The sequence below is a fragment of the Notolepis coatsorum genome (assembly GCF_963971535.1).
Source record: "Notolepis coatsorum genome assembly, chromosome: 8".
Taxonomy (NCBI): Eukaryota; Metazoa; Chordata; class Actinopteri; order Aulopiformes; family Paralepididae; genus Notolepis; species Notolepis coatsorum.
The window spans coordinates 55,912,592-55,933,209 of NC_140172.1; the positions used below are offsets into that span (position 1 = coordinate 55,912,592).

At 50.7% G+C, this 20,618-nt stretch overlaps 1 protein-coding gene across 1 annotated transcript in view; it reads left to right on the plus strand.

The window, feature by feature from the left end:
* LOC311233659 (ryanodine receptor 1-like) overlaps positions 1-20,618 on the plus strand; it is a gene marked incomplete at both ends in the record, with an annotated part of 453,326 nt that overhangs the window by 293,613 nt on the left and 139,095 nt on the right. Inside the window, 2 exons of the mRNA XM_084320641.1 lie at positions 7,435-7,558; positions 20,481-20,596. Of these exons, the coding sequence (XP_084176767.1) occupies positions 7,435-7,558; positions 20,481-20,596 (240 nt within the window). The remainder of the gene's footprint in view (positions 1-7,434; positions 7,559-20,480; positions 20,597-20,618) is intronic.

The following is a 20,618-nucleotide window of genomic DNA, read 5'->3' on the forward strand; positions in this document are numbered from 1 at the left end:
TGTACTTAATGAAGTTTTGAGTAGAGAACTTAAAGTTGTGCATGACTGGGTAGTATGTAATAGACTTGTCCTTAATATCGCCAAGACTAAATGTATTGTGCTGGGAACAAGGCACAGGTTATCTACAAATCCAAAGCTTCATTTAAACTTGTGTAATTCAGCAGTTCAACAAGTTGAAAGTACTAAACTCCTTGGAGTGATGCTGGATTGCACTCCGTCTTGGTCTCAGCATATTAATTATATTGTTTTAAAAATGGGAAGAGCAATTGGTATTTCCAGGAAATGTGCTTCTTTTGTTGCCCGTCCCCTTTTATGTCAGATAGTGCAAAGTTTAGTTTTATGTCATCTTGACTATTGCTCTGCGATGTGGTCATCTGCTGCCAATGGTGACCTCAGGAAGCTCCAGGTGGTCCAGAACAGGGCAGCACGGTTGGTACTGGGCTGCTCACTAAGGTCTAATGTGAGCCGTATGCATGCCCGCCTCTCTTGGCTTAACGTTGAAAATAGATTGTCTTTTAATATACTTGTGCTGTTCAAGTTGGTCATGAGCAGTAAAACTCCTGTTTTTATACATAATCAGATTGTTTTTAGTAATACTGTGCACGAGCATTACACTAGAGGTTCCAGTAGTGGGCAGCTTGAATTGCCAGGTCCTAGAACCAGCGCTTTGGGGAGATATTTTATTTTTAGAGCATTAACTCTTTGGAATGGCCTGCCTCGGAACCTCTGCTGCATTTACAGTAGATTCACTTTTAAAAAGAATCTTAAATTGTTTTTAAATTGTTTTTAACACTGTAAAGTAATTTTTTGTTTTTGTTTTACACTAATGTAATTTTAGCTATCTTAATTGTTACAGTAGTTTCATTATGCATTGTGTGTACTGACTTTTAATAATTTTGTTTTTGCAATAGTGATTGTTTTTGTATGTTTTTTTGTGTGTGGACCCCAGGAAGACTAGCTGGTTGCTATCGCACCAGCTAATGGGGATCCCTAATAAAATAAAATCAAATCAGGTCGCAGCGTGGGTTCCCCCCAGCCCCGCCCTCGCCAGGCCGGGTATTACGTTAGTGCCTCCCCCGTCTGGACTTCCGATCCCGCGGTGGTCAGTCAGGCACACGTAATTTGGGTGGTAGTAATATCACTACAGGGCTACGGTGTGTAGAGACCCACCCTATCGGGCAGTGTGGGACCACACACCATGCATGTCCAGCTGTAGAGCAGGCTGTCCTCAGCAAGCTAAGCCGGGAAGATGCTCAGCGGGGGAGCCTATGTCACCAGGGGTGATGGCCGCTCCTCCCGTATCAGACCGCCCCTTCTGTCGGGGTCCCCCCCTTGGGTGCGATTGCCTTGTTGGTAGAGTCAGGGTGCGATATCCCGGCTCCGTGGGACACCCTGCTCGCGCGGTTGGCGAGACCAGGGTTGACAACGCACAGCGGGAGGGACCGGGCCACCTATCTGCGATTCCTAGCGGACCAGCGACAGTTGGCGGCGGGGGCGCTTTGGAATTTTTACCACGTATGGCTGCAGTAGTAGCCATATGCCGGTGTGGATGGAGAGAACGCTGAGGGCGGCGCTTGTGTTACAGTTTACACACCCCCGCCCTCCGTTTTTGGGTTTGGTACAGACTCTATTATCAGAGTCCATTATCAGTGACAGCCCTGGCCGCGGAGATTCGTTCTCTGGCGGCGAAGCAGGCCATCGTCGTGGTCCCATGGGAGGACACAATGAGCTGCGTTTCCTCCCGATATTCTCTGGTGCCCGAGAAATCGGGGGGGGGGGGGGGGGGGGCATACTGGACCTGTCACATGGAAGGTTCAGAATGTTGACCGTCACCCACCTGTTAAGCGCTGTCAGGTGGGGGACTGGTTCACCTCCATAGACCTGAAGGATGCGTATTCGCATCCCGATCTTCCCTCCTAGGACATACCTACGCTTCCTTTTTCAGGGCTTAGCATACGAGTACCAGAGGCAGCCGTTCGGCTACTCTCTGGCTCCTCGCATTTTCACCAAGTGCGTGGAGACCGTGCTGGGGCCTCTGCGTCGTCAGGGGATACGAATTTTATTCTACCCTGGATGACGTTCTGGTCCTTGGCTGGTCAGAGATGGTCGCCAGGTCTCATACCAGGCAGGTGGTGGAATTCCTCACCAGCCTGGGTTTTGCTGTAGACTGGAAGTAGAGTACTCCTCTTCCCAGTCAACGGGTGGAGTACTTGGGCTTATTTCTAAGCTCAAGGTCTATATGGACATCCCTCTCAGAGCAGCGGCGAGAAGATATTCTTGGCGCGCTCGGGAGGTTCCGTCCTGGCAGGACGGTTACGGCGCTGACCGTGATACGCCTGTGCGGTATTATGGCATCTGCTCAAGCTGTGGTCCCTCTTGGCCTCCTCTTCATGAGGAGGATACAGAGATAGGTTTTTCGGTGTGAAAATAGACCCTGTGAGAGTCAAGTGGAAGCTGCCGGAGGTTCCCATGTCAGTACTGGGGGACCTCGCCTTCTGGGGGGGGGCCTGGGGCCCTCACCAGCGGGGTCCCCATGGGCAGCAGGCTGTCACACGTCACGGTCTTCACAGACGCCTCCCTAACGGGATGGGGGGGGACGTGTCAGGCCAACGCAGTAGGGGGCAGCTGGCAGGACCATGCTGCCCGGTCTGCACTACATTTCAATGTGTTGGAATTGAAGGCAGTCCTTCTGGTCCTCAAACGGCTCGGCCACCTTGTGTTGGGCAAGCATGTTTTGATCAGGACGGACAACACAACGTCAGCGTCGTATATCAACAGACAGGGAGGAGTGCGCTCCCCTCGTCTGCACCGGGCGGCGAGCGAGCTCTGGCTATGGGCGTCTCTCAATCTGCGCAGCCTGAGGGCTCTCCACATCCCAGCAGGGAGAATGTGGGTGCAGATGTGATGTCGCGGGCGGTCCTCACCCCAACGAGTGGGGACTACGTCCAGACATAGTCAGACAGGTCTGGGACCGATTCGGGGAGGCCACGGTGGACCTGTTTGCGAGCAGACAGTCCCACCAGTGCCCCTTGTGGTTCTCAGTCAGTCGGAAGGACAACCCCTCTCTGGGGGTGGATGCCTTCACGATGTATCCGTGGCCGCCCGGGATTCTGTACGCGTTCCCTCTCCTGCATCCCGCCATCAGGTGGGCTAGCAGGAGTGTGTGGGCCGCGGGGTGCTGTGTCACACGTGGTCCCGCTTGCGCTGTGCGTTCGAGTGCTTACGGAGATTTGCTTACCCCTGGAATCTTCGGGGGATGTTCCAACGACACGTCGGGTCTATTCTGATGTTCCCTTGTCTTGTGGGGTTTTGATTTTAGCGGCGGCCAGTGTTGTGGCTCAGCTGACTGTTTTTCTGTCCACATTAGCGTCGAACGCTATGCTATATTGGGCTACTGTTTCTGTTCTGTCTCTCTGCTACGGGAATGTCTGTCTATACTACAGTCTTCCCTCCTCTCAACCATTCATGCTGACGGTCAATCGGTGTCTACTGGGGGAGTAGTGCGGGGGGGGGCTTTGTTTACCTTCATGGGTAAATGGGCTGAGGTCTAGGGCTGGTGTGCTGTTGTGAATATTATGAATGAATGCGGGACTGGTTCTCTCTGGTCCGCCTCCCCTTAACGTTGTGTGCATGGGCTTGCCCATTCTACAGTATGTTCGTGGTGTTAGTTCATTTATTCATTAACCCCTTCATGGTGCACACCACAGTGGAGGTTGCTGGTTGCAACCACCACTGATGCTCCGTGTTAGCATCAGTCCTTTGCTTTTGACATGTTAACAGTGCCCCGCCCGGCCGACGCCATGAGGTGGGTCGGCCCGGCGAGTGGCTGGTGGGCTGCTAAAGCCTGTACCGCCACGGTATGGAATTGGCAGCAATTAGTAACTGTGTTCGTATTGCTGTTTTTTCTATAAAAAAATTGTGTCTGGTGGCAGGGCCTTGAGGGCCAGCCGACGTCGACACATCGCGCGAGGTTGTTGACGTTATTAGCTTTGACCTAGCCGCAAGCTATAACCGCTCAGGGCTCCCCTCTCCGCAGAGGATTTTGGTCTTCCGCTGGAGCGCGGGCGGTATTGTCCTAGGCCCCACACCGCCTCACACCGCGCAGCCAGAAGAAGAGAGAGCACGGCCTCGTCAGCGGCGATGACGAGGCCCTCGACAGGCGGCCATGTTTTCCCCCGCCAGAGGTATCCTGGGCGTTGAATCGACAGGTGTCCACAAGGCCGACAGCCTTGGCGGCCGAGGGATCGGCCATGTTGGATGAGCTCGGCTTGGAATATACAAGCCGTCGCCGTCCTGCCGCGAGCAGCCCGCTCTCCGATCACTCCCTCCCCCAACACCAGCGGAAAGGGGGCTCTGATTGTTTCCTTTGGCTGTGGGCCGCGTGCCTTCGTTGAAGCGCGTGCGGCCCCACTTTTCGCTTCTCATGGGGACAGGGGCTGACACCCAGTTGATGGCTGAGCCTGGGTCTGTCCGTGAGTATGTTGTGCTGTCAAGCGGCTCCCACACCATAAGCTGTGTTGGTTGAGCCTGGTGTTACGTCTGTCAACTATAAGTGTTGTCAGCAGGGGGGCTCGAAACCTTTTTGAGGCACACAGTGCAGGCTTCCCCGACCTCCCATGGGAAGGTTCGGCATTTTTTGGATCGTCTCCTACCTGTTGAACACTGTCAGGTGGGGGTCTGGTTCTCCTCCATAGACCTGTAGGATGCGTGTTCGCATCCCCGATCTTCCGTCCTAGGGCTTACCTACGCTTCCTTTGCAGGGTTAGCGTATGAGTACCAGGGGCTGCCGTTAAATTTTTCTCTGGCTCCCCGCATCTTCACCAAGTGCGTGGAGGCCGCACTGGGGCCTCTGCGTCGTCAGGGGTTACGAAGTGTATTCTGCCCTGCCGACGTTCTGGTCCTTGGCGGTCAAGGTGGATCGTCAGGTCTCATGCCAGGCTGGGTTCCTACCAGCCTGGGGTTGCTGTAGACTGGAAGTAGAGTACTCCTCTTCCCAGTCAACGGGTGGAGTGCTATGGGCATCCCTCTCAGAGCGTGTTGCAACACGCTCGGGAGGTTCCGTCCTAGGACGGTTACGGCGCTGTCCGTGATACGCCTGCTCGGTATGAGGGCATCTGCTCATTCCGTGGTCCCTCTTGGCCTCCTCTTCACCCCAGGAGGAGGTTACGGAGGTGGTTCTTTTCCAGTATGGAAATAGACCCGGTGAGAGGCAAGTCAGGACGGACAATACGACATCAGTGTCGTATATCGACAGACAGGGAGGAGTACGCTCCCCCCGTCTGCACCGGGCGGCGGGCGGCTGGCTATGGGCGTTCTCCATCTGCGCGGCCTGAGGGCTCTCCACATCCCCGGCAGGGTGAATGTGGGTACAGGTGTAATGTCACGGGGCGGTCCTCACCCTGACGGGTGGGGATTACGTCCGGACATAGTCAGGCAGGTCTGGGACCGATGCCGTGCCGCCTGGGATTCTTCCCCCATACATCTGTTAGGTCAGTTGTTGGGGCGGGTACGTTGAGGAGCGCAGGTCCTTGATCCTGATTGCGCCGGACCGGGGCGCAGCTGTGTGGTTCCCGGTCCTGATCCAGTTCTTGGTATCCCGTCATGGCCTGTTCCTTGGTCATCGCGGGCCCTCTCTCAAGCGCACGGGTCTCTGTGTTAGTTCCCTGTGCTGGGCCAGCTGCTGGTGGGTTGGCTGGTGAGAGGGTGAGTCTGGAGAGGATGGATCCTTCTGTGGTTGGTACCATCCGGAACGCGCATGCTCCCTCCACTATCGCGGGTTACGCGGGTAGGTGGCGTATTTTCCAAGAGTGGTGTAAGGCCACCCTCTTGTGAAGCGTTTCCTGCTTGGCGTTGACGCCTTAAGCCGGTGAAACGCTCTTTGGCTCCGAGCTGGGATCTTCAATTGGTCCTCGGTCGGTTGTCCTTGGCCCCGTTTGAGCCCCTTGAGCAAGCGCTGTTGAACGCTGACTGCGTTCTTGCTGGCCATCACCTCCGCTAAACGCGTGGGTGTGCTTTGTGCTCTCTCGGTACGGCCAGAGTGCCTGTCTTTCGTTCCTATAGCGGTGCCACTCTGCGGCCTAATCCAGCCTTCGTGCCTAAAAATATCCGGAGTGCTTCCGCTCCAGGGATATTATGGTTCAGGCCTTTCATCCGCCTCCTCACGCTAGTGAGTTGGAGGCGGGCCTTCACCTGTCATGTCCGGCCCGGGCTTGGGGGTTTACCTCAGCCGTACTCAGGGCCTCAGGGCTACCGTTCAGTTGTCTGTTACGGTGGCTCTCATGCTGGTAAGGCACTGTCGAAACAGCGCCTGTCCCATTGGTTGTGCGAGGGCATTGCCCTTGCTTCACGTTGGCCGGGTTGGCTCCCCCTGGGGGCGTCAGGGCGCACTCCACTCGTGGGGTGGCGGCCTCTGCCGCTCTGCTGGGTGGGGCCTCGGTGGAGGACATCTGTGCTGCAGCTTCATGGTCCTCCCCGGGTCCCTTCGTAAGGTTTTACCTCATGGACATGACCGGGGGTTCTGTCTCCCAGGCGGTTTTGAGGTCTGTGGCCTCTCCTGCTTCCCGTCTTTGGTGGGGTAGCAGGGGTGTGTGGGTGTGGGCCACAATGTGTTGTGTCACACGTGGTTCCGCCTGTGCTGTGTGTTCAAGAGGTTCTAGTTCCCTCTTGCTCGCACTCGGGTGGAGTTGACTGCGCCCCCTCTTCATTAGGAAGGATGGGGTGACGGGACTCCCCTTCCCCCTGATGTGGGCTTACGGGTCCTCAGGGGGTGCATTTGTCGGGCCTCGCGTCCGCTCTACCCAATATCTCGGTATGGCTTAAGAGCGGGACGCGATGCCAGTACGAATATATAACGACAGGTTATGTATATAACCTAGTTATATGAGTACTGGCTAAGCGTCCTGCTCTGAGCGTGCCCTGAGTTCCCTTGGGGAAACTTTTCTTTGGAAACGATTTTTCCGGAGGAAGAGTGAGTGGTGGCCACGCCCAGTCCTATATAGTACGGCAGTAGGGGCGGGGCCTGGCAGGTGCTGGGTGTATTTGGTTTTATTCGTTGATGGAGTACACTAGGTACATGAGATGAGGTATATCTCGGTATGGCTTAAGAGCGGGACGCTTAGCCAGTACTCATATAACTAGGTTATATACATAACCTGTCGTTCCTAATGACACCAGATTTCTCAGAGCAGGAAACCAGTTCGTAATGACACCAGATTTCTCAGAGCAGGAAACCAGTTCCTAATGACACCAGATTTCCCAGAGCAGGAAATCAGTCCTAATGACACCAGATTTCCCAGAGCAGGAAACCAGTTCCTAATGACACCAGATTTCTCAGAGCAGGAAACCAGTCCTAATGACACCAGATTTCTCAGAGACGGAAACCAGTCCTAAGATTTCTCAGTGACACAAATGTGTTCCTTGTTTGTTTTTGTTTAGGAGGTGGAACACATCCTCTGCTGGTTCCATACGACACCCTGACGGCCAAGGAGAAGTGTCGAGACAGAGAGAAAGCTCATGAGCTACTCAAGTTCCTTCAACTCAACGGATATGCTGTTACAAGGTCTGGTTATGATGATGTTGATGTTGATTATATTAATGATGAGGATGACTGAAGTCAAAGAAGTGATGGCAAAGAGTACTGTATGGTTAGTCAATAGTATATTATAAGAAGACCATGTACATGTTCTTACTGTATGTAATCAGGCTTGAAGACTAAGGATAATTTATGTTCTTATTAAGGTTGTCAAAATTAACGCTGTATTAACACCCGATTCTATTAACGCCACTATTTTTTTAACTCACGATTAACTTTTTAGAAAGAAAAAAAAGTTTAAAAAAATGTACTTCGCTCAGGTGTATTATTGATACTCTCATTGATACTATGTTTGTTTGTGACTCCAAGTGTGTGTGTGTGTATGTGTGTGTGTGTGTGTGTGTGTGTGTGTGTGTGTGTGTGTGTGTGTGTGTGTGTGTGTGTGTGTGTGTGTGTGTGTGTGTGTGTGTGTGTGTGTGTGTGTGTGTGTGTGTGTGTGTGTGTGTGTGTGTGTGTGTGTGTGTGTGTGTGAGTGAGTGAGTGAGTGAGTGAGTGAGTGAGTGAGTGAGTGAGTGAGTGAGTGAGTGAGTGAGTGAGTGAGTGAGTGAGTGAGTGAGTGAGTGAGTGAGTGAGTGAGTGAGTGAGTGAGTGAGTGAGTGAGTGAGTGAGTGAGTGAGTGAGTGAGTGAGTGAGTGAGTGAGTGAGTGAGTGAGTGAGTGAGTGAGTGAGTGAGTGAGTGAGTGAGTGAGTGAGTGAGTGAGTGAGTGAGTGAGTGAGTGAGTGAGTGAGTGAGTGAGTGAGTGAGGGGGGGGGGGGGGGGGGTGAGTGAGTGAGTGAGTGAGTGAGTGAGTGAGGGGGGGGGGGATGAGAGTGATGAGGAAGGGGCAAGAGAGAAAGAGAGCTGGGAGAGTGTGTGTGAGAGAGAGAGGGGGGGGGTGAGTACTCAGCCCTTGTGTGGGTGAATGTAACAAGTTCCTAATGTTTTCTTTCCCCTATTATTTCATGCACACTTTATTCATTGTTTTTATTATTATTGTTAAATTATTATTTTCTTTTAAGTTATTTTGTGCATCTTTTTTGAATTTGATGCAAATTTGCAATGCATGAGGGTCATCCTTTAAGCATTACATCACGCGCAGGAGTGGGTTGTGAGAATTAGACCATGCCTAGGGGTGGTCGTTAGAGCATGGTCTAATTGGTCTAATTCTCACAACCCACGACTGCACATGGTGTAATGGCTTTTATACAACTGGTGCATTCATCCAACATTATTGCTATACAATAAACACACATTAATTGAAGATTTATTGAAAAAACCAACCCGCCAGAAAAAGTAGTTTCCAAAAAAAAAAAATTGCCTCCATGTGGAAGCAGCTCGGAAGTGCATCCAACTGTTCTCAGTAAGACATCCAACAAACTAAGACATCCAACTGTCTCTCAACTAAGACATCCAACAAACTAAGACATCCAACTGTCTTTCAACTAGGCATCCGACAAACTAAGACATCCAACTGTCTTTCAACTAGACATCCAACAAACTAAGACATCCAACTGTCTTTCAACTAGACATCCAACAAACTAACACATTCAACTTTTCTTTTCTTTTTTAACCTACTTTCTATAGAACTTCATTCTTAGATGCTTCTATAGAAAGTAGGTAAAACAACAACAAAAAAGTTTTCTTTGCCCTGTAGGGAAAAAATAAAAAGTTGTCTTTGCCCTATATAGCGGGGGGGGGGGGGGGGGGGGGGGGGTGTTCTTTTCCCTATAAGATATATATATATATTTTTTAAACCTACTTTCTATAGAAGCAGCTGGGGGGTGCGCTGTTTTAAGTGAGCGTGGATTATTGAATTGATTGATTGATTGATTGCTAATTTTATTACTGTCCGCCTTGTTTCCTACTGGTTAAGTTTAGGCACTCTTTCGAAGTCGCTCTCTTTCGAAGTTGGTTAAGGTTAGAGTTTGGAATCAGGGCTGGTGGTCTATCGCCCTGCTCTAAAGACAAACTCTAACCTTAACCAACTTCGAAAGAGAGCGACTTCGAAAGAGTGCCTAAACTTAACCAGTTGGAAACAAGGCGGACAGTAATAAAATTAGCTGTTTCCAACTGGTTAAGTTTAGGCACTCTTTCGAAGTCGCTCTCTTTCGAAGTTGGTTAAGGTTAGAGTTTGGAATCAGGGCTGGTGGTCTATCGCCCTGCTCTAAAGACAAACTCTAACCTTAACCAACTTCGAAAGAGAGCGACTTCAAAAGAGTGCCTAAACTTAACTAGGAAACAAGGCGGACAGTAATAAAATTAGCAATCAATCAATCAATTCAATAGTCCACGCTCACTTAAAACAGCGCACCTCCCAGCTGCTTCTATAGAAAGTAGGTAAAAAAAAAACATTTGTTTGCAATTAATCAATCAATCAATTTGCGCGATTTTTATTTTGTTCCACAATGACTCATGACCCATCAATTACATCATCCAACATTGTTTAAGAAACTAAGACATTCGCCGTGACAGAATCGTTTTTCATTTAGTCTTTATGACCCTATCACCATATCCTTTCGTAATGTTTACTGTCCGGCGTGTCCGCCATCTTGCTTTCATTCCTAAAACCACGAACGGCGGAGTGATAGGAATGCGGTTGTGGGCGGGTCCTGGGACCAAGAGCGTGGGATTATTACAAATACCCACGTGTAGGTTCGAGCCCAGCTCTCGGCATTGCTATCAGCTTGGCTGGTCGTTCATACTAACACAATTGGCAGTGTTAGGGGTGGGAAAGCTGGTGGGTGGGTCCTGGTCGTTGTAAACAGCGACTCCTACAATTCGGTCGGGGCGCCTGCTCAGCGAGGATAGGATCTAAGGGGGGTAGTGTGATCCTTCCACACGTTACACCCTCTCAGTGAGAGTCCGCGCTGCCAGGTGAAAAGAAGCGGTTGATTGGCTACACGTGTGTCGGAGGAAGCACGTGATAGCCTCCACTCTCCCAGACCGACTGTGGGGGGTAGGTGCGCAGCGACCAGGAAGGGGATTGGGAATTGGCATAACGACTAACATTGGGATGGGAGAAAAACAGAGGAAAAAGGAGGGGGGAAAAGATAAAAAATTAAAATAAAAAAAAAACACGTGTAAATTGACTGTTTCAGCCAATCAGAATCGAGAAATGTGCATGCCGTTGTATAATTTGTGTTAAATGGCTGCATAAAGCAAGCATTTGTTGACTCTCATGTTGATAAGAGTATTAAAACTTGGAACTTGAAAAAGATCCGTTTAAGGTAGATTTTATACTAAAAAATAAAAAATACTCAGGATATGTTCTTACTGCATGTAATAAGACTAGAAGACTAGGGACATGTTCTTATGTAATCAGACTAGAAGACTAGGGACATGTTCTTACTGTATGTAATCAGACTAGAAGACTCAGGACATGTTCTTACTGTATACAGCCTAGAAGACTAAGGACATGTTCTTACTGTATGTAATCAGACTAAGATAAGATATTCCTTTATTGTTCGCCTTGGGGAAGTTCAGGGCAGGCATCATAGCAGCATGGGGGAGGGGGGTACAGTTATGGGCATGGTAATAGTAGAAAGACATAAATACAGGCAATACAATTATAGTACAGTAGAAAAGTAAAAATAGACGGTGTAAACAATATAATTAACTCTGAATAATATGCATTATGAGCAAGTAGGTGTGATCAAAGGTGTAGATGAAGGTCTGTATGCCCTGTCAGTTATATTATATACTACAATAAATATGGTTACAATAAACACTAGAATCTAAATATATACTATGAGTAAGTAAAGTATACAGTATACACAGGTACAGTATACATAAGGTACCCTAACTGGCGTGATATACATCATAGTCCGTGCAGTTTAGGTGGGAGTCAGACACACTCAGTGATCAGACATTCCTAGTACAGTAGTTCTCGAGTTCTGCTGCTGTTAGTCCTCCGGCTGCTAGCAGCGGTCCCTGCCCACTGTTGTGGAGCCTGGTGGCCGCTGGTACAAAGGACTGGCCGAGGTGGTTAGTGGTGTGTCGGGGAAGACTAAGGCCATGTTCTTAGTTTCTTAGTGTATGTAAACATCAGACTAGAATACTAAGGACATGCTATTATGTAATCAGACTAGATTCTGATGATGATGATGATGATGATGATGATGATATTGATGATGAGGATGATGATGATGATGATGATGATGATGATGATGATGATGATGATGATGATGATGATGATGATGATGATGATGACGTGAAGTCAAAGAAGTGATGGCAAAGTCATATTTTATGTGTTTTTAGCAATACTTAAATTTAAATTAATAAGGATAAGGACATGTTCTCACTGTATGTACTCAGGCTTTTGGTGGCCCTGTGATCTTTCCTCTAGCACCGTCTTCAAGCCAAACTGACACATTTCAAATTATAATCACACATTCATGACCCATATTGCAACTAACGGGTCAGGAGATATGCTTGAGATATGCTTGATTTAAAAATGTTGTCCTGATGGTGGCGTTAGAGGAAAGGTCATGGCGTCACCAAAATCAATAGGGTTCTTCAATTATGGCAATGCTTATTCAGCACCCTTATGCTTTTATGAAGTGTTACTTAAAGGATAACATTTTTCAACTTTACAATAAGGGTCACAAAGAGCATTCATTATTGTTATGTAATGTTTATGAAGTACTCTTATGCATTTATTAAGTGTTACTTAAGGAATGCATGTTTTCAATTACAATTTATAATTACAACATTAGCATCTTTGTAAAAAAGTAAATACCTAACATGCACACAAATCAAAATCAAATAAAATGTATTTGTATGGCCCGACAACAAATCAAATCAAATCAAATGTATTTGTAAGGTGTTATGGTTTGATACCGACCCCAAACGCACGACACAAGAGAGTAGGAATTCAGAGTTGCCAAATACGAGGGCTTGTTTATTTGATACTAAATATAAAGAGTACAGGAAAGGCAAGTCAACAAGACAGGTACATAGGACAAGGGGCAAAGTTCTGCTGCTCTGCAGCTTCTCCCGTGATGGTAGTCTTGGGGATAGCAGGTGTTGACGTCTGAACCGCTCTGCAGAATTCTCTCGGCAGAATCTCAGATGTGTTGCGAGACCGAGAGAGGGAGAGAGGGAACGAGTCAACACAGTGCAGTTTGAACGAGCAGGAGAACAGGGTGAACAATTCTTCGTGTAATTTAAACACAGTGAGCACAATTCCAAAACAGCCCAAGTGAATCTCTTCGTGTAATACACACAGTGAGCAAAACTCCAAACACAGTCCCAGTGAATATCTTCGTGTAATGTACACACCGTTAGCAAAAATCCAAACACAGTCCCAGTGAATATCTTCGTGTAATATACACACAGTTAGTGAAGTCCAAAACAATCCAATAGTGAAATAATATCTTCGGTGTGAGCAACACACAGAGGGAGATGGAAGGTCCCAAAAATATTATCCCATAAGGGAACAAGCAAAAATAGAAAAGCTGGGTGAGTGACTGTCTGACAAAAGGTGGTAGTCTTCAGTGTAATAGTTACACACGAAAAACGGAATAGATCAAGACAGTCAATAAAAACTCACCCAGACGTAATGCGTAATGGTGCTGGAACAAAACAGCGGAGCGAGGACGCGCCACGGGAACAGGTGTCCAAGGGAAGGCTTCTTGGAAATTCCTGGAGATAGCACAAGGAGCAAAGCAGCAGCAGCAGCAACACGGGGAAATGCAACCAGAGAAAAATCAAGACGATCCAACAAACTTAGAGTGGAGAAACGGGGTATAAATAATAAGGGATCGATTGATTGAAAGGCAGTGACAGCTGGGGAATGTGATTGAAAAGCGTGCGGTCCTGAGAGAACCAAGAGAAGCGTGTGAATGAGGGAATTGAAATAATTAACAGAAAAACAAATGAAAACAGAGCGAGGGTGGTTAAAGGAACAGAACGAGTGAGAGAGCAAGGACAGAAACCTCACAGTACCCCCCCCTCCACGGGAGCCACCCGGCGACCAGGCCGACCCGGTTCGTCAGGATGGGCTCGATGGAAGTCGGTGATCAAGCCGGGATCCACGATGAGCTGCCGGGAGACCCAGCTACGCTCCTCAGGGCCGTAACCCTCCCAGTCCACCAGGTATTGGAACCCCCGGCCCCGCCGACGAATGCCCATCAACCGGCGGACCTGCCACTGGGGGTGACCATCCACCAACACGGGAGGCGGCGGATCAGGAGCTGGAGGCATAAGGGGACTGAGGGAGACGGGCTTAACCCGGGAGACATGGAACACGGGGTGGATGTGCATGGATGCAGGAAGCTTCAGGCGCAGGGCCGCCGGACTGAGTACCTTTAGGACCTCGAAAGGCCCGACGAAGCGGGGGTTGAGCTTCTTGGCCGAAGACCGTAACGGGAGGTCCTTCGCGGAGAGCCACACCCTCTGCCCAGGGCGGTAAGTCGGCGCAGGAACCCGGCGCCGGTCGGCACCACGACAGGCGCGCTCAGATGTTCGGAGCAGCGCGGTCCTGGTGATCTCCCAAACTCGTCGGCAGCGGTCGAGGTGGACCTGCACGGAGGGAACTGCCACTTCCGTCTCCTGTGCGGGGAAAAGAGGGGGCTGGTAGCCCAGGGAGACCTCAAAAGGGGAGAGGCCGGTGGCGGAACTGACCATTGAATTGATGGAGTATTCAACCCAGGGAAGGAAACGGCTCCAGGATGCCGGTCTCTCGGCTGCCACACCGAAGAGCTGACTCTACGCTCTGGTTCATCCTCTCCGTCTGCCCGTTTGTCTGGGGATGATAGCCAGAGGAGAGACTGACCGTTGCCCCCAACCCTTTGCAAAAAGCCCGCCATACCTGGGAGGTGAACTGGGGCCCCCGGTCAGAGACGATGTCCTGGGGAAAGCCATGAAGGCGAAACACGTGGTGCGTCAGGAGGTCCGCCGTCTCGGCCGCAGAGGGAAGCTTGGAGAGGGCCACGAGGTGGACCCCCTTGCTGAATCGATCCACCACGGTCAGAAGGCAGGTGTTCCCCTGGGAGGAGGGTAGACCAGTGACGAAGTCGAGCGCCACATGTGACCATGGACGGCTCGGAATGGGAAGTGGCTGCAAGAGCCCGGAGGGTGCCTGGTGAGAGGCCTTGCTGCGGGCACAGACCGCGCAGGCCAATACGAACTCCTTGACGTCGTTCCGCATGGTGGGCCACCAGAAACGACGAGCCAGGAAGGAGAACGTGCGATGGACGCCTGGGTGGCAGGCGAACCGGCTGGTATGGCCCCACAGCAGTACCTGGGACCGGACAGAGTCGGGGACGAAGAGACGATTCCTAGGGACGTTGCTTGGAGCACGATGGAAGCGCAGGGCACGCCTCACCACACCCTCGATGCCCAAGGTGATGGCTCCAACCACTCGGGCCTCCGGGAGGATGGGAGAAGGGTCCTCAGAGGGTGGAGCCCCCTTGGAGTGCATCCGGGACAGGGAGTCGGCCTTCGTGTTGCGGGAACCGGGGCGGAAGGTCAGCGAGAAGTCGAACCGACTGAGGAAACTGGCCCATCTCGCCTGCCGACCGTTGAGGCGCCTGGAAGCGCGGATGAACGTCAGGTTCTTGTGGTCCGTCCAGATGGTAAAAGGCTCCTCGGCACCCTCTAGCCAATGACGCCACTCTTCCAGCGCAGCCACGACCGCCAGCAGCTCCCGATTGCCGGTGTCGTAGTTCCTCTCGGCGGGAAGGAAGCGACGCGAGTAGAAGGCGCAAAGATGCACCTTCTGGTCTGAAAGAGAACGTTGGGATAGGACAGCGCCCAGGCCAGAATCCGAGGCGTCCACCTCCACGATGAACTGTCTCTTGGGGTCAGGGTGGAGCAGGATAGGGGCGGAAGTGAACCTTCTCTTGAGGGAGCGGAACGCAGCGCATGCCGCTGGGGACCAGTCGAACGGCAGAGCGGGGGAGGTCAGCTTGGTAAGTGGCTCCGCCATTTGACTGTAGTTCCGGATGAACCTTCGGTAGAAGTTGGCGAACCCGAGGAAACTCTGTAACTCCTTCCGAGTGGTGGGTTCTGGCCAATTCTCCACAGCCTGGATCTTGCGAGGATCCGCTCGGGTCAAGCCCTTCTCAACGATGAAGCCCAGGTAGTCGACGGAGTTGGAGTGAAAACGGCACTTCTCCGCCTTGACGAAGAGCCGATTGTGGAGGAGGCGCTCCAGCACACGGCGGACATGCAGGATGTGTTCCTCGAGGGTCCTGGAAAAGATGAGAATGTCGTCCAGGTACACCACCACGAACACCTCCAGCATGTCACGGAGGACGTCGTTCATGAGTGCCTGGAATACCGCCGGGGCGTTGGTGAGGCCGAACGGCATTACAAGGTACTCGTAGTGGCCCCTGGGGGTCTTGAAGGCGGTCTTCCATTCATCGCCCTCACGGATACGGACAAGATGGTAGGCACTTCGGAGGTCCAGCTTGGTGAAGAACGAGGCCTGGGTCAGTGGCTCGAAGGTGGAGCTCATGAGAGGTAGGGGGTATTTGTTCTTGATGGTGATCTCGTTGAGCTGACGATAGTCGATGCAGGGTCGCAGGTCCCCATCCTTCTTACCAACAAAGAAGAACCCGGCCGCCACCGGGGAGGAGGAAGGCTGAATGAGTCCTGCTTCCAATGACTCAGAGATGTAGAGATCCATCGCCTTCTTCTCCGGGACAGTCAGACTGTAGAGGCGGCTGCCGGGAAGGGGAGCCCCTTGGCGGAGGTCGATGGCGCAGTCATAGGGGCGGTGAGGTGGAAGGGCCTGAGCCCTGGTCTTACTGAATACCTCCATGAAGTCGTGGTACTCGGGAGGAATGGACGAGGGGTCCGGGGGCAACTCACCAGCCGGCCTCCGGGGCGGGGGACAGGACGCCGCCTGCAGACAGCGGGCGTGACAGGAGGAGCTCCAGCCCCTGATGGTACCGGAGGACCAGGCGATGTGGGGCTCGTGCAGCGCGAGCCAGGGCCTACCCAGGACCACCGGGACAAGGGGGGATTGGGTAATGAGGAACTGGATTCTCTCGACGTGGTTCCCAGCGATGGTCAGCACGACTGGGCCGGTGCGTTGAGAGATGTCGGCCAGGCGGTGTTGGTCCAACGAAAAGATCTCCAAGGGCCTCACAAGGTCCTCAAGAGGTATGTTGGCTCGGGTGGCAAACTCGAAGTCGAGGAAGTTCTCGTCTGCCCCAGAGTCGATGAGGGCCTCCACCGTGGCACGTTGGTCTCCCCAGGCCAGGGTGACGCTCATCAGATGGTCAGGTGGTGCGCGGCGCTGGGAATGGGAAAAACGGCTCACCAGGATCTCCCGGGGTCTCGGTGAGCCTGATCTTTTGGCCGGGTAGGGCAGTCGGCGATACGGTGTCCCGCACCTCCGCAGTAGAGGCAGAGACCGGACCTGAGCCTTGCCTCACGCTCCGCCTGGCTCAGATGAGAGCGTCCCAGCTGCATGGGTTCCTCCTCGCGAACCGGACGGGGAAGCCTGTTACCACCCGTAGTGTTGGGGACGGGGCGTCCAGGAGTCCGGGGTGCTTCAGGAGGTAACAGTCGGGTCCTCTCGCGCCTTCTCTCCAGGAGGCGTCCGTCAATACGGATGACAAGGCTAAACAGCTCCTCGAGGGAGTCGGGCAACTCCCGGGTAGCGAGCTGGTCCCGGACTGCGTCACTGAGCCCCCTCAAGAAGGTTAGGCGAAGAGCAGGTTCGTTCCATCCACTCTCCACCGCCGCCAGTCGAAACTCCATGACATAGTCCGTCACCCTGCCGCTCCCCTGTCGGAAGGTCCCCAACCGGGCTCCAGGGTCCAGACCTCGGGCTGGATGGTGGAACACTCTGCGGAGCTCCGCCACGAAGTCTGGGTAGGAAAACAAAAAATCTGCTTCCATTGCCCAGGAGGAAGTGACCCACTGGGCAGCATGGCCTGAAAGTAGGTTTGTTATATAAGCCACTTGGGACCCATGAGCAGAAAAACGGCTTGGTTGATGACGGAAAACCAACTCACATTGCATGATGAATGTGGCACACTCCTCGGGATTACCGTCGAACAGCCGTGGGACGGAGAGACGGGGTTCCCGAGATGCGAGATCTGCTGGGGCTGCGGGGAATGTTCCTGAAGGGTGTGAGAGATTAAAGGTATTAACGGTGTCGCCCAGCGAGTGAAGCTGAGCGAGAATCTCGGACTGTTGTCCCGCCATAGCGGCCATTGAACCCTGCATAGGCAGGACCTGATCCCTGAGGTTCTGCACCGCAGCCGCAGCCCGCTCTAATTGGAGACCGTGATCCCTGGTCAACTCGACTTGAATTGCAAGTGCGGTTCTGACCCTCTCTGTGTCGGCTGGGGTCGTCATATTGGTTGGATCGTAATGTTATGGTTTGATACCGACCCCAAACGCACGACACAAGAGAGTAGGAATTCAGAGTTGCCAAATACGAGGGCTTGTTTATTTGATACTAAATATAAAGAGTACAGGAAAGGCAAGTCAACAAGACAGGTACATAGGACAAGGGGCAAAGTTCTGCTGCTCTGCAGCTTCTCCCGTGATGGTAGTCTTGGGGATAGCAGGTGTTGACGTCTGAACCGCTCTGCAGAATTCTCTCGGCAGAATCTCAGATGTGTTGCGAGACCGAGAGAGGGAGAGAGGGAACGAGTCAACACAGTGCAGTTTGAACGAGCAGGAGAACAGGGTGAACAATTCTTCGTGTAATTTAAACACAGTGAGCACAATTCCAAAACAGCCCAAGTGAATCTCTTCGTGTAATACACACAGTGAGCAAAACTCCAAACACAGTCCCAGTGAATATCTTCGTGTAATGTACACACCGTTAGCAAAAATCCAAACACAGTCCCAGTGAATATCTTCGTGTAATATACACACAGTTAGTGAAGTCCAAAACAATCCAATAGTGAAATAATATCTTCGGTGTGAGCAACACACAGAGGGAGATGGAAGGTCCCAAAAATATTATCCCATAAGGGAACAAGCAAAAATAGAAAAGCTGGGTGAGTGACTGTCTGACAAAAGGTGGTAGTCTTCAGTGTAATAGTTACACACGAAAAACGGAATAGATCAAGACAGTCAATAAAAACTCACCCAGACGTAATGCGTAATGGTGCTGGAACAAAACAGCGGAGCGAGGACGCGCCACGGGAACAGGTGTCCAAGGGAAGGCTTCTTGGAAATTCCTGGAGATAGCACAAGGAGCAAAGCAGCAGCAGCAGCAACACGGGGAAATGCAACCAGAGAAAAATCAAGACGATCCAACAAACTTAGAGTGGAGAAACGGGGTATAAATAATAAGGGATCGATTGATTGAAAGGCAGTGACAGCTGGGGAATGTGATTGAAAAGCGTGCGGTCCTGAGAGAACCAATCAGCGACGTCTCTGATGACGTCACTGGGGAGAAGCGTGTGAATGAGGGAATTGAAATAATTAACAGAAAAACAAATGAAAACAGAGCGAGGGTGGTTAAAGGAACAGAACGAGTGAGAGAGAAAGGACAGAAACCTCACATAAGGCCCGACAACACACGTTAATGTCCCCATGGGCCGGACACGTCTTCTTTAAACAAGTCAAGAAGAAACATAACAATAAGTCAAGAACAAAACAAGAACACCATAATGTCCAACAAATTTAAAACAAATGCTAAATAAATGAATGAATGCAAACACTTCCAGACATACCCCACGCGAAGGTAAGGAAAAACTCACTAAAACCTAGCAATAGGAAAAAATGCACCACAGGCAGTGTGGAGGAGAGAAACCTTAGAAGGGCCATTCAAGGGGGGATCTCCCTTCTTAGATGTCGGTGATAGTAGTGTTGCAGACAGACAGTTGGTAAGCATGCACTCATGTGCATAGTGAAACACAGATGAGTGCATGCAATAGCAACTGAACATTTTGAAAAATGTAAGATAGAGCTGATAGCGATAGCAACTGAACATTTTGAAAGATTAAAGATAGAGCTGATAGCGGATCTATTTGAGGCACAGGGGCGGCGCAAAGAGGGTCGCGTCCTCCCCGTCTTAATCACGGGACGTTCAGCACTCCGGTCATTGCTCCGAGACAGCCGGAGACAGGGAGATAGGGGGCGGCGCAGAGAGGGTCGCAACCTCCCCGTCATCATCGCCATCATCATCATCAACACATGTCCCCATGGGCCGGACACGTCTTCTTTAAACAAGTCAAGAAGAAACATCACAATAAATCAAGAACAAAACAAAAAACACCATGAAATCAAAAATAAAATGTACAATAAATAAATGCAACACTCCCAGACACTTCCCCAGCGAAGTTAATGAAAAACTCACTAAAAACATAAAAAAAAAAAAAAAAAGCACCACAGGCATTGTGGAGGCGAGAAACCATAGAAGGGCCGTTCAAGGGGGGGATCTCCCTTCTTAGATGTCGGTGATAGTAGTGTTACTATGGATGATCAATGGGTGGAGAATAAAACAGGCGAAATAGTTGGTATGTATGTACATATACGTGTAATAAAACACAAATATGTACATGCAATAGCAACTGGGATACATAAAATGTTTGAAAGATTGAAATAGAATAGAGCTAAGAACAGCAACAACAAAAGAAAAAGCATAGGAAAACGAGCACTAGTATGAAAATAGGATAACTGCTAAATGTCAAGGCTCAGAGCTAAAAATATCAGAGTCATATTCCGTTTGCACATGAATATGTATTCCGTTCGGATCCATTTGAGGTATGGGGGCGACGTAGAGAGGATCGTATCCTCTTGGCCATCACCACGGGACGACGGGACGTCCACCACTTTGGTCATCACCACAAGACATCCACTCACACCATTAGGAAATGATTACTAGAGGCATTAGTTAACTATTAATTAATGTGTATCACTATATTAATGTGTCCTTATTGTAAAGTGTTAGTGAATTAGTATTGACACATCATCTCTGTTACTCTTTAGGGGCCTGAAAGACATGGAGGGTGACATCTCCTCCATCGAGAAGAGATTCGCTTATGGTTTCCTGCAGAAGCTTCTGAAGTGGATGGAAATTGCACAGGAGTTTATTGCTCACCTAGGTATTCTGAGAAGAGAGCCAGA